The 18,575-nt window shown below is 41.1% G+C and overlaps 1 protein-coding gene and 1 pseudogene across 1 annotated transcript; both read right to left on the reverse strand.

Moving 5' to 3' along the window:
- Nucleotides 1–4,952: 4,952 nt before the first annotated feature.
- Nucleotides 4,953–12,644, reverse strand: ZNF770 (zinc finger protein 770). The gene is made up of 4 exons (XM_040969227.1): nucleotides 12,573–12,644; nucleotides 11,741–11,867; nucleotides 9,852–9,977; nucleotides 4,953–9,376 (listed from the first exon to the last, which is right to left on the reverse strand). Exon 4 carries the CDS (start codon nucleotides 9,321–9,323, stop codon nucleotides 7,257–7,259), a length of 2,067 nt encoding a protein of 688 aa, XP_040825161.1. The 5' UTR covers nucleotides 9,324–9,376; nucleotides 9,852–9,977; nucleotides 11,741–11,867; nucleotides 12,573–12,644; the 3' UTR covers nucleotides 4,953–7,256.
- Nucleotides 12,645–14,780: 2,136 nt separating this feature from the next.
- LOC121149320 lies at nucleotides 14,781–15,081 on the reverse strand (annotated as a pseudogene).
- Between the last annotated feature and the right edge of the window lie 3,494 nt (nucleotides 15,082–18,575).

Genomic DNA, 18,575 nt, shown 5'->3' on the forward strand with positions numbered 1-18,575 from the left:
CCAAACAATTAGAAGAGATGAGCTATTTACACATGCAATAATATGGATGAATCCCAGCATCATTTTCTCCAGTGAAATATTTTAAAAGGTACATGCTGTGTGATTTCTTGTACATAAAATTCTTGGAAAGCAAGCTGTAGTGACTTGCCTGCGAAGGCTTGCAGAAGCACAGCAGGAAGCGTTCATGGGCCCTGGATAAGCTGGTTCTCATGGTTTTGGTGATGTATTTACAATGTGTCAATTTATTACATTGTAAATCTGTGCCAATTGTTGTATGTCTATTTCTTTACAGAGCTGTTAAGCACAGTTAAAACAAAGACTTGGTTCCTTAATAAATATTATTTGTTACACCAGCATTCTTCTTCTTCTTTTTAAGATTTATTTATTCTTGGGCCCAGCGGTATGGCCTAGCGGCTAAAGTCCTCGCCTTGGACACACAGGGATCACATATGGGTGCCGGTTCTAATCCCGGCAGCTCCACTTCCCGTCCAGCTCCCTGCTTGTGGCCTGGGAAAGCAGTTGAGGATGGCCCAAAGCTTTGGGACCCTGCACCCATGTGGGATACCCGGTAGAAGTTCCTGGATCCTGGCTTTGGATCGGCATAGCATCGGCCGTTGCACTCACTTGGGGAGTGAGTCATCGGACGGAAGATTGTCCTCTCTGTCTCTCCTCCTCTCAGTATATCTGACTCTGTATATCAGAACAGAAAATCAGATATACAGAGAGGAGGAGAGACAGAGAGGAAGGTCCTTTGTTCAATGGTTCACTCCCCAAGCTCCCTCACTGGAGCTACGCCAGTCTGAAGCCAGGAGCCAGAGGCCTCTTCTAGGTCTCCAACACTGGTGCAGGGTCCCAAGGCTTTGGGCCATCCTCGACTGCTTTCCCAGGCCACAAGCAGGGACCTGGATGGGAAACAGGGCGGCCATGACTAGAACCAGCACTCATATGGAATCCCAGCACATTTAAGACGAGGACTTTAGCCGCTAGGCTATTGCACTGGGCCTTGCATTCTTTCCCCTCTTCTTCTTTTTAAATTTTAGTTATTTGTTTTAAAGGCAGAATTACAAAGAGAAGAGGCAGGCATATTCCATCAGAGGCTTCACTCTTCTACAGGGTACCAACAGCCAGGACTGGACCAGGCCAAACCCAGGAGCCAGAAACTTCATTCAGCTGTCTCATGTGGGTGAGGAGACCCAAGCACTTGGGCCGTCTTGGGCTGCTGCCTGAGACACATTAGCAAGAAGGTGGTCTTGGCTGAGCAGCTGGGACTTGAACCAGCACCCAAAGGGGATGCTGGCATTGCCATAAGGTGATGGCTTTATCTACCGTGCCACATGATTTATTTTATTTTTATTGCAAAGTCAGATATAGAGAGGAGGAGAGACAGAGGGGAAGATCTTCCATCTGGATGATTCACTCCCCAAGTGACTGCAACAGCCAGTGCTGCGCCAATCCAAAGCCAGGAGCCAGGAACTTCCTCCAGGTCTCCCACACAGGTGCAGGGTCCCAAGGATTTGGGATGTCCTCGACTGCTTTCCCAGGCCACAAGCAGGGAGCTGGATGGGAAGTGGGGCAGCCAGGATTAGAACTTGTGCCCCATATGGGATCCCGGCACGTTCAAGGCAAGGACTTTAACTGCCAGGCTACCGCACCAGGCCCAACATGATCATTTTTTTTAAACTTTTGTTATTTTAATATGTATGCAATCTATATCACTGTGGCTTTAGCTTGCATGTCCCTAATGATAAATGATGTTGAACACCTTTTCATGTCTTTAATTTGTGTATTATATCCTGTTGGGGGAAACCTCTATTTAGAGTTGCTGCTCATTTTTAAATGCGATTACTTATTTGCTTTCACTGATTTTGATATAAACCCCTCCAATCCCAAATACATGCAACAATTAGTCATGATTTGTGGTAAACTCTGCAAGAACACAAGCAAGAAGCTGTGAATACTATCGCTTCAAGGGAGGAAAAACCAGAGGGAAAGGAAAATGTAAGTGGCCATGGCTGATTGTACATTTTATACACTTTTCTAATTTTCTGATTTTGTAATATGTTTACCTGTTTAGAAAAATAAGCAGCACTTATTAAATTCATAACTTATTTCCTGGTTTTATGCCAAGATTATCAGCACCAGTAAGTCTGGGATGGCATGAGCCTGCTAGTGATGTTACTATGTGACAGGTTTTAGTGTGTAACATTGTAGCTCATTTCCGTTTTTGGCAATCATGTACCTCTTTGTCCCCATCTCGGTTCTTTTCATCATTTTATTTAATTCAGTTTTTGACCAAAGAGTTTGGAATTCTAGAATTATAAAGCATATTTTTTTTCTTTACTTTTAAAGCTTTCTATATCATGCTTGTAAATCAGAGAGTAAGCAAAGGAGCTGGGGAGCGAAGAAAGGATTACCAAGGCAAGACTGCTAAGCTCTAAAAGGTCAAGAATTTCAAGTTGACCACGTGTTTGGCAAAGGACACCACTGATGACCGTCATGAGTTGGGATATTCTGATGTTCTAAGAAGAAAACTCACATTGTAAGTGAACTCACATGTAGGTCAGCCTAGTGGTTCAAAATGTAGTCTCAGCCCAGCCACACTAACCTGTGTGAGTACACATTCATGAGCACAAACCCTGACTCTACCAGAAACTGAGGATGCATTAGCCCAGCCTACACGAACATGTGGAAGATTGACAGCGAGAATAGCTATGAACAAAAGCAGCAGGAGCACAGAGCAAAAAGGCTTCTAGAGGAAATAGGAACTGATATGAGCTCTAAATATGTAAGTTCAAACATCAGAGAATGAATGAACTTGTCAATGTAAATGCAAACCATTTCTTCTATATTCCACCTAATAATACCATAACATTGCTTCTTTTTTCCCCATTTATGGCTCTTTTTTTTTCTTTTCCTCTTAGTGCTAATAGAATTCCAGCCTTAGCCCTGAAATTGTAAGACTTTCTAATTAGCAATAGAGAGATTTCAACAAAATTGCAAAGGCTCCTTTCTCCTTTACTTTTAAAATGCAAATATTACTCTGCAATGCAAAACAGTCCTTGCAAATGTTATTTCTAACAAAGAACTCTCAAACTTAGATATTGTTTTATCCTAAAAATGTCTTTAATTGGTTGTCTTACATAACATGTACATGGAAATACATAACATGTACATGGAAATCTTGGATTTTCTAAAAGTCCATTTTAAGCACTTGTCATCTTCCGCAAAAAAAAAAGAAGAGAAAATGGAATAAAACCTGATTCAGCTAAATTTCTGAACAGATACCAACTCCAGCAAAGGCTTAGGTTGCATTGTACGTACCCAAGTGTTGCACTGCTGGGAGAGAAGCAGCTAATAGCTTTTAGGCATCCTGGGCCTGGTTAATGCCAAGTTTGTGTTCACTATACATGTGCCAGGATAGTCGCCTATTATTATCTTTTTGTTTGTTTAAGATATGTGGTTGGTGGTGGAGACACCAGGCATGCCAGCAGATGGGGTCTGGGAGCCTGTGAGTGCGCACAGGCTGTGAGGCAGGCACATCCCCCAGCTGACACAGCACACTGCCGGAGGACTGGGCATGGGGGCGCTGTGGGCTGCTTAGGAGACAGTCTGCGGGGAGGACTGCTGAGGGAGAATGTGACAGGTGACAGGGGACTTCCATCAACATGGTTACTGTACTTGCAAGTAAATGAGGAGGCCAAGATTGGGTGAATTAGTGGAGGGTAAAAAGACCTTTTGGGGACAAACCAATACAGCCGCCCACGTGGGAGACTTGGGCTGGGGTTACTGGTATCAACCATCACCTACTGGTGCATACATAAGTCATGGCTGGAAGCCTGCCTGGCAGGGCTCAACCATACTACCCATTGCTGAGTATTAGGGCAGAGGGAAGATATGTTAGGCTGGGCCATGGCACTAACCAGCTCATGAGAGAACTGGGCATGAGAGCAAATTTGGGGGATTGTGGGCCCATCCCTGTGGGACTGCCATAAAGCTGGTCTGCTGGAGGGGTGGGGTAATGATGGACTGAGCTAGGCATGACCATGGAACTCACCAACATCATGGAACTGGGGTTGGGAACAGGTCAGGCTGGTCCAGGAACACCACAGGCACACCCAAAAATTGGTAAGAGTCTAGCACTCACTGGCACGTGTGAGATCTGGGTCTGGGAGTGGGCCTGTGCAGGGACTTTGGGAACTACCCTAGTGGGTCATCACTCCTGCAGTTGAGCATGAGTCTGAGCTGGGTGTTGGTCAGGCCAGGCAGGGCTGCTCCGTTTGTTGGCAGATATGTGGGTTGGCTCTGTAGGAGGTGGACCAGGCAGGGCCAGGCCAAACCATAGCCCACTGGCATGTGCAGGAACCAGGACAGGGTGGGGTCATGCTGAGCTAGGCTAGGCTATCACACCTAACAGTTCACATGAAAGGGACTGGGGCAGGCTGCAGCACTCACCAGTGAATAATAATAATTTTTTAAATAAAATAATAGAAGTTTAAAACATTTCAGAACATAATTTCAGAGTTTTTGGCTAATCAAAATGGCTACTAGGTAGACAAGAGGCAATAACAATAATAACATGTATTGGAGAAACTAATTCTATATTTGTTTACTATAAATCTAGAGAGGAAGGACAGAGAGTAAAATAAATGGATAAATATGAATTCATATGACATTTAATGGCTTTAACATATCCTGGTAGGTGATGAAGTGTTATCAAAGGAATGCAATGTGAGTGTGTGAGTGAAGAAGTGATTAAACAATTATCTAAGTTTGGTGTAGGATGTGGATTGGATCAGGTCTACCAAAGTGGTTGAGGGTGAATCAGTACCTTGTTCTTATAGTATATTAAAACTGTACATAAAAACTGTTACTTGAAATTCGAAAAAATACTCCAAAATTCTAATTTTTCAAGAACTTAAAGCACTATTTTCTTCTTTTCCATACATATGCACTTTTATTTTAAATTTATGGACCCTGACAGAGTAGAAATCAAGAAACAATAATTCTACAAACCAAGCCTGCCAATTAAACTGCTTCAGTAACTAATCTGCTAAAACTTAATCATGTAACAAAATCTTCTTAAGATATTTATAAAGTTTATTTTTTTTTTCAAAAAAGTAATTGATTCATCATTACTACCAGTTTTATCATGCAGCAAGGCAGCAGCTGACATTTATTTAATCTTTTTTAACATGGCTGTATACATTATCTTCCTTCGTATAAAGTTTCCATAATAAGCTTGCAATAACAAAGGTAAATAAGTTTTCTGTTACAGGTACTTCAAATAGCACTACAGTACATCTTTGACAAAATTTTTACAATATTTCAGCTTTCAATATGAAACAGGTCAAAAAGGCATGGGCCAAAAGTGACTTAGAGAAATCAGTGTCATATTCATATAAGCACAACACTTTCAGAACTCTTCCGGTTAGGCTGCAAAAGGAATACTGAAGACATTTCTTTCCAGATGAAATTACAGAAGCCATTTAGCGAAATGTCAAAAATGTATACTTTCAGACACATTAGGAGAAAAACACTTAAACTCTCAACCTTGGAAAACATGAAGGTATATTTTGTTTTTGATTAGACGCTGTCTTGGAAAGTTTTGTTTAAATCAAATTCTGCAAATCCTTTTCTTGTTTGCACTGGGAAAAAAAAATGTCAAGGAAACCTAAGAAGTAATTGTTCTTTAAAGCATCTGTTGTAGTTGGTTACCTTTAAAAAAATAGGCACATCTGTACATCATTGGTTATTTTACTCATATTGTTTTCTCTTTCTAAACTAAAATTGAGTTACTTGAAATTCACGTTTGGTAAAAGCAGCAAGCCGACAAAACTCACTTCCATTTCTCCCCTTTCTCCAACCACCATCACAGAAAAACAACTATGAGGATACAGTGCAAAACTTAGAATTATTCATTCATCTACATTCTCACTGGACAGGTTTTCATGATACATAAATGTGCTAGACTAAATGCCCACTTATTCTTTTCATTTCAGAAACACAGTGGTTAAGTTCACTTATTGCTAGGAAATGTCATTAGAGTTCTTATAAACAATGACAAACATGAAGGGCAATTTCTGAGTATAAATAAGTCTTTCATAGTTCAGGATTAAAGTACATTTCATGACAGTTCTGTTTTTAAGGAAGGTGCCTTTAATTCCATAGGCATCTTAATCCTGTACAGAGAATAAATTACTAACTAAAGTCACAACTTAATAAGGATAAAATCAATATTCTTTAACATTACAGTACATCAATATCATAAAACTTAAAACTAGATTTAGTCACTGCTATTTGATCAAGCTTAGTACACAAGCTTAGTAATAGGACCACTCAAAAAAAAAAAGGCACTAAAAGAAAGCTTACAAAAGTAAATGTGAAACTTGGGTGAGAATACAGACTTCTAAATGAGAATCTTTAGTTTAGGGCTACCGTGCATTCAACCATTAACAAACAGCTAGATGAATGGCACTTACTCCTCTGAAGGTAAAACTGCATACATATCACCAAAAAGGTTATGGCACTTCGAATATATTCCTGATAAGTAAACATGGTCAATGATACTAGCCTCTGCTAATTTTACATTGTTTGGGGGAAAACAGCAGCAGCTTCAGGGGAAAAAATCATTACTTGAAGAAAAAGGGTGTGAAATTATCACAGTCCTTTGAATAAACAGCTTTGAAAAAAACCAATGAAAACAACACTCTAAATTTCTCAACCATTTTCATTGTTAACTTAATATGTAAGTTTACAAGAGGAAAAAAAATCACGCTTGCAGTCTGAGTCAAAGGAAAACAGAATTATGCTTTACTGTGAAATATAAAATACATGAAGCAAAACATAGCAGGTCTCCTGCTACCAGTTTTTGCCTGCCCACCCTCTGAGTACATATACCCCAAGCATGACATGTCAGGAAATAATTTCTTTACAAACTGAGACTAAATTATTTGTATAACATGGACTTACAATTTTCAATACAGATAAAAATGGATATTTATATTAAAGTAAATGTGCTCTGGTACCTTAGCATGTTCTGCTACCCAAAAGTAATTTTTTTTTTTCCTGAAACTTTACCTTCTACATTTTACCTTATTTTGCAAGAAGCAGCAGATGTCTGTAAAATCAATTTAACGCAGTCTTTATGGTTTAAAAAAAAAAAAAAGATGCATTCTGAATGATCCAAGATCATCAGAGACCACAAATGAGTTACTGGTTGTAGATTAAACAACTGAATCTTAAACCATCACTTTCTATTATGATTGCTCTTTAAAGTGAGTAAGTTGATGTCTCTTCCAGTGAGGAGCCTGTCTGAAGGTTTTGCCACAAACTGAGCATTCAAATGGTTTCTGCCCTGCATGAATCAGATAGTGTCTTTCCAGTTTAGATGGAGATCGGAAACTTTTAGGACAGACACTGCATTGGTAAACGAGGCCATCACTTCTCTCAGGACGCTCTGAGTCACTACGATGAAAAGTCTGCTCTGATTTCAAACGTGTGCTAGAGGCACAGAGCTGCCTGTTCCCACACTGGGTACCTGGCGTGAATTCCTCCGGTTCTGACTTAACTACCACTTCCGATATTTCATTGGACTCTAAAACTTTATGGTTTTGAAAATCAAGAGCTTCATACTGTTGGGAAGTACTATCACTAACACTATCACCAGGATGAATGAAATGTTTGTTCAAATTTCCAAATTCCATTTGGCAAAGGGATCTTCGATGAGGAATCTTTTCAATATGAGTTAGTTTATGTCTTTTTAAGTGAGCTGACTGTCTAAATGATTTCCCACAAACATTACAACCAAAAGGTCTCTGTCCAGTGTGAATTAAATAGTGTCTCTGTAGTTTGGATATAGAAGGAAATACTTTTTCACATTTGTCACAAGGACACATCTTATGTCCAGCATGTACGTTTTCAACTGGAACTGACAAGTCACACTGAAGCACTTTAGGGTTATTAAACAATGTCTCACCTGGTGAACCGGAGATTGCTAAGTCTTTACTAGTCACTGAATTTTCCACAGTTAATATATTTTCTGTTGTACGGGTACTTTTCAAGTTTTTCCCCATATTTTGGCTTTGGAGTTGCTTTTGCCAAGAAAATGGCAACGTTAATGATTTTTTCTTTTTGCTGCCAACTGTCTTGTATGTTCCAAGGGAACCCGGACGTGTTTTCTGGGTTTCCTCTGAGTTCTGTTCACAAGAAATAAAGTCACTATTTTTCAGCAAACTGCTTTTCAATACTTTCTTCTCTGATTGGAAGTTATCTAGATTTTTACCCCCAGGGCATTTAAATTTGGCCAAGATTTTTTTAACGATGGTTTTATAGTTGTAGCTTCTTCTGAGCCTGCTTGGAATGTTACCACCTCTTCCGGGGACACACTCATGTCCCCTAAGAATCTGCTCCGATTCAAAACACTCCTCACACTCTGGACATTGGAAAGGGACGACGTAAGCAGAGTGGACACCAAGCAGGCTATTCTCTTCAGAGCCACCCATCTCACCATTTTCAAAACCATCCGGTTTCGCATCTAGTTTACGAGGCACGGGGCGTGATTCTGGATTCTTCACCTTTAATGAAAGAGTCTGACAGTTCTTATTTCTCATATGGATTTGTTTATGCTTCAGGAGTTTGCTTTGAATCTTAAATCCTTTTTGACAAAAACAACACTGAAAAGGTCTTTCTTCTGAATGTGTGAGCTGGTGGATTTTTAAATGAGTTGACTGCCGGAAAGACTTACCACACAAGATACATTTAAAAGGCCTCTGACCAGTGTGAATCAGCGCATGCCTATCAAGTTTGGATTGTGATGGAAACATCTTGCCACAGATTGTACATGCATGGATGTTCTTTCTTTTCTTCGTAGTGCTGTATGTGGGATCAGACTTCGAGCATGGATGTAATGACCATCTCTCTGTGCTAAAAGTATTATACATTCCACACACTGGCTTTTCTTGCTTGGCCTCCAGCAATCTTCTAACCTGCTTAACATCATTTTGATAGGTTTCATTGTGAAGTTGTTGGTGCTTCACAAAGGTCTTCAGGTTTTTAAAGTGGCGCTGACAAATACTACATTTAAAAGGCAGATTATGAGTTAACTGATGCCTTTCCAGATGAACCAGTTGTCTAAACGTTTTATGACACACATCACATTCAAATGGCTTTTGGCCAGTATGAATCAGATAATGTCTTGCTAATTTTGATGGTGTTTCAAAGTGTTTGAGGCAAATATTGCAAATATAAGGCCTGTTTCTAGGCAGCTTATTGCTTACTACACACTGTTGAGTCTTCAGCGTTTTTAAATTGCCTTCAGCCATCATATTCTTCAGTGATACATTCTGGTGACTGCCATACTGTTCTTAAACACACATACCTAACAAATTAAAAATTAAAAATATTAACTTTAAATTCTTTATTTACATGAAAAGAAACACTTAAGTTGTCCTTTGGATGAGGTTTAAAGGTAAAAGAGAAATGACATCTGTGTTTAAAAGTAAATTAACCATTTTAGATTAATACTCTGGAATCATAAAACTAATTTCACATATATAGAAACAAGTCTTTAAAATCTATTTATTTTCTAATTGCTCTTTTTAATTTTCTTATGTTAAATTAAAAGGATACCAAGTTAAATTTCTTAATACTAAGCATTAGTATTGAGGCTCTTTTATTACTAGGCAAATACGTTAACATTTAGGTGAGATTTATTTTTTTTGTCCTTAAAAAATACTTGGGCTAGAAAGGTAAAGCATTTAAGAATTAAAAGATAAAAGTACTAAAAATGAGATGTATTTGCATTTAATTACAGCGCTTCACACAAATACTCTATGAAGGAATGTCCCGCTTACCAGAAGTGTAGTTCTTAGATGTCACGTTATTTACTCTCAATTACTTTTCACATCAACAAGGACAACTTGGAGAAACTTCCCAGAAGACCTGGGTTCTAGTGCTGGATTTGTTATTTTATGGTCTTGCTGGAGGGAAGAAAGAAATACAGAAGTAGAACGGTGACGAGTAAGACACAGGTAGTTTATCAGACACTCATAAGTATTTATGCTCTCTATGTTCTCATTCTTGTAACACTGCATTGCCCTCATAGATGGAAGTCTGTTGTTGTTAAACTCTCACTCTAATCTATCTGCTTTGAGGCCAGAACTGCTAAGTCCATCAGAAATTCAGAGTTCTTTGGTCAGCAACTATCCAACACAAATGGTGTTTATTATCTTTACCTAACACTGAAATATAAAATCACAAATGTAAACACCATCATTCCCTTCAGCAATCCAAACCAGAAACAAGACATATTAATTCTATTATTTGCTTGGTCACAATGCTTTTCATTCTGTCTGTGAAGTCATTTTAGTAAAATAGGAACTATATTTTTGCTTAATAACACAGAGTATAAAATATATACAGTAAGGATAAATTTTGCTTTATCCACTATTGATAGAGGTTTAAAAAAAGTTTGTGAAAGATGCCCCTAATCCTCACACAACAGGAAACCTGCAGCAAAATCAGTCTCTTGATTCAATACAGCCAAGGAACCCATCAGGAGACTGAAGATCAAAATTCACAGAATGACAACTAAAGGAACCAGCTGGTCTGTTTCGTTTTGTTTTTTTCACTTGGCCCACATTACCTCAAAGTATTTACTTCTCCCGCTAGAACTGATCTAACTAAAAGTGAAATGGAAAAAGCCACATATATCTATGCAAAATAAGATGCAAGTAACTATATTAATTTTTAAAATATACCATATAGCCCAGATATTTATCTTGGCCACCATCAGCTGTTTTCACTGCAATGAGTCAGAAGAGATACAGGTGAAAAACTTCCAAAATCTCTAACATGCTGACACAGAGCAAACTGAGCATTAAAAATTAAGTCATGGGCCTAGTGAATTGCCAAGGAACTTCCCAGCTGATTTAATTCCTATTGAGCAGTTAGAGGTCAAGGTTGTCTGTCAATCAGGACAATGAGTCAAATGGAAACTAATAACCTTTACTCATAGTGTGAGCAAGAGGTGAAAAGAGGGACTGGCTCCCCGTTGGTCCATCAAACACGACATCTCTGGGTGAGGGTCTGAGGGACGCACTGCACAAGGAACTCCCTTGCTAACAAAAAGCTCCTTTCTCTCAGGAATCCTTGGGCCAGGGGAGGGAGAGGGAAGGACCAGGGGTAGAAAAGAGTGTCTCAGCAAAGCAAGGCTCCTGAGAAGTACCTCAGCCAGGGTCTCTGAGAGAAGTACCTTCCCCAGTTGGAGGAAAGCAGGCATAGGAAGAGCCATGAAGACTGCAATGGTCGAGAAGCCAGTGTGACATGGGAGGGCAACTCTGGCCGGGAGGGCAAAGCCCAGCCATTATCCAAGCTTAGGTCTGAATCATGGATCACACATGGGATCTTGTTCACTTCTCAATTCCTTGTGTAGCTTCTCCTTTGTAATACATGTTTCTACAAACACCAACTGGAAAAGGAAGTCCTACAGTAGAACCACATAAAACAACCATCTCTGATTGTCTCAGAGATTGGCTGTTACACACAGCCACACGTAAGGTCTATGGTTCATGCATCACTAGCACTAAGACCTGGGACTCTCTTACTTGCCTTCCGACCTTGTCCAAAAGCACTTGCTGGCAGCCCTGTATTGCCAGAATCTCTGCTGGCATTCAGTGATCTCCTTTACACGCAGGGGCGCTCTATGAACCATACCATGAGTTCATACCATCTATGAACTTACACCAGGGTACACACAGAACTCCAAATCCCAAGTCAGTGAATTTCGTTTTCTTTCTTCTGATGTTCGTTGTAGCTGTTGTTGGTGATCTTGAAGACCCAATCCGGGATTGTGATCTTTCTGATGTTACCTTAAATAAAAAATACACAATACATCTGCTCAACAGTTCAACCCAGAAAGTATCCTAGCCACGAGTAAGCTGCACATCACTCCTTGACTAAAAACAGATTCAATAACAATTCAATGTTGCCGTCCCCACCGGCAGAAAGCTTGCTGACTTTTTCACAGGATTCTCTTTTCTTCTACATCTTAGTTAACACCATTAAAAAAGAAAGGCCCGAGAGAGGTTACAGCTGGGGAATCATCTCTGGTGACGTTGCCCTTTAACCAGCTTGCTGTGCACTGGCCCCTTACCCCAGTCTCCTTTCGTGGGACCACACTGGACAAAGGACCTGGACAGCGAGTCCTCCGCGTGCTGGTCCACAACCAGTGGGCACCCGGAGGGTCGGGCTGAGTCCAGAGTCCGCAAAACCCCACAGCAGGCAACGAAGGGCAAGAGTGCCCACTCCGAGGGGTAAATCACGTGCCAAGTGTGGTAGGACCCACTCTGGAGCAAAGGCATCCCAACTGAGCAAGCATCCCACCGAGCCTTCCTCTCGGGCATCCCCGCCGTCCCCGAGCCACACTCAGGCGAACAAGTGCGACAGCGGGAGGAGCTGAGGACCCGAGGTCGCGGCCCCCTCGCTCCAGCGCACCTCGCAGGACGGACGCCGCCCGACCCTCCCCGGGGCTCGCTCCACCTCGCTCCCGGGCTGCTGGGGTCCGCCGCACGCACCTGAAGCTGGGAAGGGCCAGCGACGAGCGCATCCCGGGGCCCAAAGCCGCCGACGCCGCCAGCGCACGGCCGCAGGAACCCCCGGCGGAGGCCGGCTAAGTGCGCAGGCGCGGCGCTTGGGCGCGCCGCAGGACGCGGTCCGGCTGGAAACAGGTTCCCGCCTCTCTGCGCCCTCGCGGCCTCCCGCCAGTCCCATAGGGCAAGTCCAGCTCGCGGCCTCAGGGCGGTCCTCACGTCCCTCAATCCTCCGGGGGAGAAAACAAGGGCATGGAGAGGGGCGCTCGCGGCCTCAGGGCCCTCAACCCTCCGGGGGAGAAAACAAGGGCCTCAGTGCGGGCAACCTGTAGCCCGGACCAGTGGGCCCAAGGCGAGTCGGCGTTTCAGTCAGCTCCGTAAACTCCTTTCTACTGTGGAGAGCGGGTAATAATAATAGTAATGCCCCCCATGAATAATAATAATGATACCCGCCATGTTTGGAGGGCTTCCCCGGACAGAAAACTCTTCAGCATTGTGCACCTTGTTAAATACAGCTAGGGTCATTGACAAGAGAATGGATTTGTGCTTAGACATACAACTGGATTCCACTCTTGGTTCCCCCACGGCCTTGTTAGCCTGGCTCGGCCTCATTAATTTGATGTATTTTGGTTGTCTGCAATGGTTCAAGCGCTGTGGTCAACGACTTCTGTGTTCAGACCGTGGTGGCAATTAGACGAAATGCGTGCAATGTACTAAACAAAGCTTCTGCTGTATATAGCAGGCTCTCAAAGAGGTACTGGCATTGCTTAGCTACTTAACTGCTATTTTTACATTAAATACAACTCTTATAAGCGACAGGATCCTATTTTAAGAGGAGGAAAATGAAGCCCAGATATTAAGGGCTTTCATGCCACTAAACTGATAAAGCCCAGAAGTAGAAACTAAATACAGTTAGTCTCATAGCCAATTTGCTCTTCTAATTCACTATCACTTTCCAAACTATACATACTTTTGTGTCTCATGCAGACACAGGGCCGGTAGAGTTCACACTTGCTGTCTAAGATACTAAGATGGCTACTAAAGATGTCAAGCAGAAAAAGGCGTTAGAGAAGAGCTGTAGCTTTTCAAAAGTTCTATCTTTCATTGTCTATTGCAGTAAGGAGAAGAGGGGAAGTATCATGGGTGCATTCTGACTTTAAGCAACTTTTGCCTTACTTTCCAAAGGTCACTGAAAACAATAGTTGCTAGTTTTTAATGTTAGCATGTTTTTATCTACTAAGAAAACAAATATTGGGCCAATTACAAAAGGAAGTCTATTTTGGATGTGGTAACATGCAGAAATGCCCAAAATGAAATAAGCTTTGCTTCTAATGTAGGAACCCTGGAGGAGTCCGCTTTGAGAGAGAGTCAAGTCCAGGTTTCAAACAGAAGGAGTGATGAAGAAGAGAAGGGGAAAGCTGTTGGTGCCCTGAGTGCCAATCCCAAGGTGAGGATTGTTCAGGAAGTCCTTGGAGACCTGCTGCATTCTGCAGCTTCTCTTGGGGAACTCAACTCAGTCGGATAACACAGACAAATGTCACCTTCACAGAAATGCTTGAGAGAGGTAGCTAGACCCTGAGAGACATTACCTGAAATTATGGCTCAATGGAGGATGGGATTAGTTCTTTTATCTATTACCTACAAAGCAAATAGGCCACTGTGCCAAGAACCTTATTTCAGAGGATGAAATGTGGTGAGGACTTGGAATAAGCTATTCTCTAAGGCCACATGCCCCACTTCTTAAACTCTCCCATTTACTCTGAGAACTGACTTGAGAATCTTTCCTAGAAATGGGAAAAATAATCTGGATAAGGGTCATCAGGGCAAAGTTTTCTTGAATATGTGAAATTTGAGCTTATACTTAATAGTGAGTCGATTATGGATACATAGGAAATGTGGAGACGGGACAGAGGCAGAGATGATAAGTTTGAAAAAAAGGTAGTGTGACAAGTAAAAATAAAGGTGGTGCCATGGCATACATTTTCATTATTTTATATGTATAAACATATTGTATAAATAGATATTATTTTATGTATAAATGTATAATATATAATATACAAATATATATTAATATACAATATAAAATCTATATTATTTTATATATTATATATGTTTATATTATTTATATATATGTGTGTGTGTTTGTGTTGTTTTTTAAGGGCTCAGAGAAGTTTATTGCACAAGCAGAGGTACTCAGTCTTTCTTGGTGGCTGCCTTCCTCATGGTGGCCAGGACATTGCTCTGCTCCTCCCTCTTCCTCTTGACCTGAATGTGTGTACTCACCTTTATTCTTGAGGAACTTGAAGGACCTCTTGTCCTTGGAGACTTTGAACAGCATCATGGTGTGGCACTCATAGGAGGCAAAGCTGCACACCTCCTGGGTCATGTCCCACATTAACAGGGTGTGCTAGGTCAGCCACCTACAGCAGTGGCTATGCCTTGCCTTGCTCATGTTCTTGATCACCTGGTGGCCCTTGTTGGGTCCCATGGCCATGGTAGCACCGAGCCATGGCTGTGACTTTCCAATGGCTGCTGATATGGAAGCTTCCTTAATATTCTACCTCGGAAAGTAACAAGTTATGTCCTTAGAAGTTACTTACACTTGCTGAACCTGAAGTTCCCTTATCTGTGAAATGAATACAAAATCAGTCCTTCAATTGTTCCTTGACTAGGACCATAACAAAGGATGTATTTCTAAGTATATAAAGATGAAGCAGGGAGACCTTTCATCTTAAAAGTTATCAGCTGTTAGAGAACAATGTACAGACATGCACAATATGATTAGAAACACATGTTTGGAGAAATAAGGGACAAGGAACATTTAAATCTGTCTAGGAGGTGGCTGTTCCTGAGCAGATACTTCAGCCACTGTTTCATTCATCCATATATCCATACATCCATTCATCTGTCACAGATCTTAAGCCTTTGCTAGGCAGTGATTACACAAAAATCTTTGCCTTTTTAGATTTTGTATTCTCCTGAAGAAAACAGACAATAATTAAAATATATCAAATAATAAATATTGATAAAAACCTAGGGGAAGGATTGGCGGGATAACTCAGTAGCTAACTACTCACCTTGCATGCTTGGGATCCCATATGGGTGACTTACAGGTGCTGATTCTGGTCTAGGTTGCTCCACTTCCCATCTATCTCCCTGCTTGTGGCCTGGGAAAGCAGTGTAAGACAGCCCAAAGGAACCCTGCACTGATGTGGGAGACCTGGAGAAGGTTCCTGGCTTCAGATAAGCTCAGCTTCTGCTCTTGCAGCCATTTGGGAAGTGAACCATCAGATGGAAGATCTTTCTCTCTGTCTCTCCTTTTCTCTGTAAATTTATCTTTCCAATAACATAAATAAATCTCAAATAGGAGAAAAAAAAGGTAAAACATAGAGAATGGCTATTATTGTTTGGAGGGAGAGGTTGTTGGCTGTTCAATAGATTGTCATAGATGATCTTAATTTTGGTCTGTGATTTTTTTTTTTTTAGTTTAAACCTGATGGGAATAAGACAGCCAGTCTCTTCATGGAAGGTGACAGGAGGCAGAACAAAAATGAGTATGGACTTGTTTAGTGAACAAGAGGATGTGCTGTTAGGGGAGGATAGGGAAGGAAGAGGAGTAGAGAATATTCTGTACACAAAGACACACTGTAAACAGAGTGTGACAAATGAAAAACTGGGAGTAGCGAAGTCCTACTGAAGTATGAAGTGGGGAGAAGTAGTGGATGACAGGAGAGTCATTCATTCGGCAAAGGATTGGATGCACACTGCTCATCAGGCTCTCTGCAAAGAGGTAGGAAAAGTTTTACATGCCTAGGTTCCCTTTTAGTTTTCCTCTTTTTCTACATTTTATTCAAGCTAATTGTACTTGAACTGCGTCTGCGGTTTTAGCAACTTTTGTATAATTTCTGGAATATTTCAAAGGAAGAAATTTTGAAATTGAGTTTAATGCTGTTAATATCACTTCCCATCATCAGGTTTGACAGGGGACTCACGTGTCCTGGTTCCATCTCACTTCTTTTGTTTCTTCTTCCCCCTTCCTAATTAGGGTAGCCACAATAGCCATCCACTTGTCTCCTGTAGATAGTTTACCAAGGTCTGGATCCCTTGGGTGTTAGCTTCTGCCACCAAGAAATCATCTAAGATTTTCCCAACAAATAGCTCCCTCCCCACTTTTTAAATGACATCTATGTGAAAAGTAGAGTGACAGAGAAGGAGAAATAAAAGAGAAAGATGGAGGGAGTGAGAAAGAGGAGAGAGAGAGACACACACACAGAGAGATTCTATCTGCTAGTCTACTCCTTAAATGCATGCAACAGTTAGGATTGGGTCAGACCAAACTCAGTAGATAGGAATGCCATTCAGATCTTCCATGTGAGTGGCAGAGACCCAAGTATTTGAGCCATTGCCTGCTGCTTCCTCGAGTACACATTGACAGGAACCTGGATCAGAAACAGAGTAGCTGGGGCCTCAAACCAGCACTCCAAAATGGGATTGCAGATGTCTTAAGTAGCAAAATAACCTTGCATGTCATGGTTCCCATTCCCAGCTCTCCTTTTAAGGAAGATATTTTGGTAAATAAAGCTTTCTTCCTCTCATCATATACTTCCAAAAGAAAACTACTTTCAGCTTCTTCTACATTTTGTTTTCAATTTCTTGAAGGCCTTGTGGCATGAGGTGAGTCTGTGTATGGGAATGGGGGATAAGTAGAGATCTGAAGATAAAATACAGGAGAGCTATATCTTATTTAGTAAAGTGGATTGCCAGCGACTTATACTCTCTGAGAAGATTTGAAATCCTTTAAAGTTCCTTTCATGACAATATCTATTAGTTTCGGAGTCTAGTGAGGTAGTTGCATTGTCCTATTCTATCCCACTTTTATGCGTTGGTTCAAATTCAACAACACTGGGCTTTCAGAGTCACCTGGGAAATAGGTAAGATTCTTCACAAAAGCTTAGTAAAAATATTTAGTTTGTGTGTGTGTGTGTGTGTGGAGAGAGAGAGAGAGAAAGAAAGAAAGGAAGAAAGGAAGAAAGAAAAGAAAAGAAAGAAAAGAAAAGAAAAGGAAAGAAAAGAAAAGAAAAGGAAAGAAACGAAACGAGAACATGCACTCCTACTCACTGGTTTAAATGCCCACAGTCAATGAGCTGGGCTGGACAAGGCTGAAGCTTTGGAGACTAGAAACTCAATCTAGGTTCCTCACATGGATGACAGTGATTCAATTATTTGAGTCATTATCATTGTCTCCTTGGGTCAGTATTCACAGGAATTTGCTAGTAGTCAGAAGTAAGAGTTAGGTATCAGACCAAGGCTCTCTGATGTGAGATGCAGATGTCTTGACTGCAAGGCTAAATGCCTATGCCCCAACATGGAGTTTTGACCACACTTATTTACTCTGAGGCTCTTAATCACTTCACCACCCCTTGCACTAAATGATCCTCTGACTACTTTAAGATCCTGGTCGAGGTCAACCAGTGTTAGAGGGATGAACTTTGGTATCTACTCCATTTTTACTTATGAATTCAGGAGAGCATGATCCTCTCATGTTTCTGGATTTCAATCTCTGAAGAGTGGTAATAAAATTATTTTCACATGTACAGTTTACAAAAAAAATGTTCATTCTCACAAAATCCAGAATGGATTCAGGCATTGTCATTAGCTTCTGTCTCTCAGTAGAACTGTGGATTTTAAATCTGTGTTGGCTACAAGATCCCACGGGTAGATATGTGAGATCTTACTGCTCTCCTATTTAAGGTAGGGCTACCTAGTTAAGAAACTCTCATTTTTTTTTCTTCCCAAATTGGATGAATACAGAACTTTCTATGCTTTGCTTTGCTACTCCTTACCCCAACTGTTTTATGGGGGGGCTTTTAAAAAAGATTTATTTTATTTTTATTGGAAAGTTAAATATACAGAGAGAAAGATCTTCCACCTGATGCTTCACTCTCCAAGTGGACCCAATCTGAAACCAGGATCCTGGAGCCTCCTCTG

Source organism: Ochotona curzoniae, unplaced genomic scaffold (genome assembly GCF_017591425.1).
Source record: "Ochotona curzoniae isolate NIBS_2020 unplaced genomic scaffold, NIBS_Ocur_1.0 scaffold_4701, whole genome shotgun sequence".
In the NCBI taxonomy this organism is placed as follows: domain Eukaryota; kingdom Metazoa; phylum Chordata; class Mammalia; order Lagomorpha; family Ochotonidae; genus Ochotona; species Ochotona curzoniae.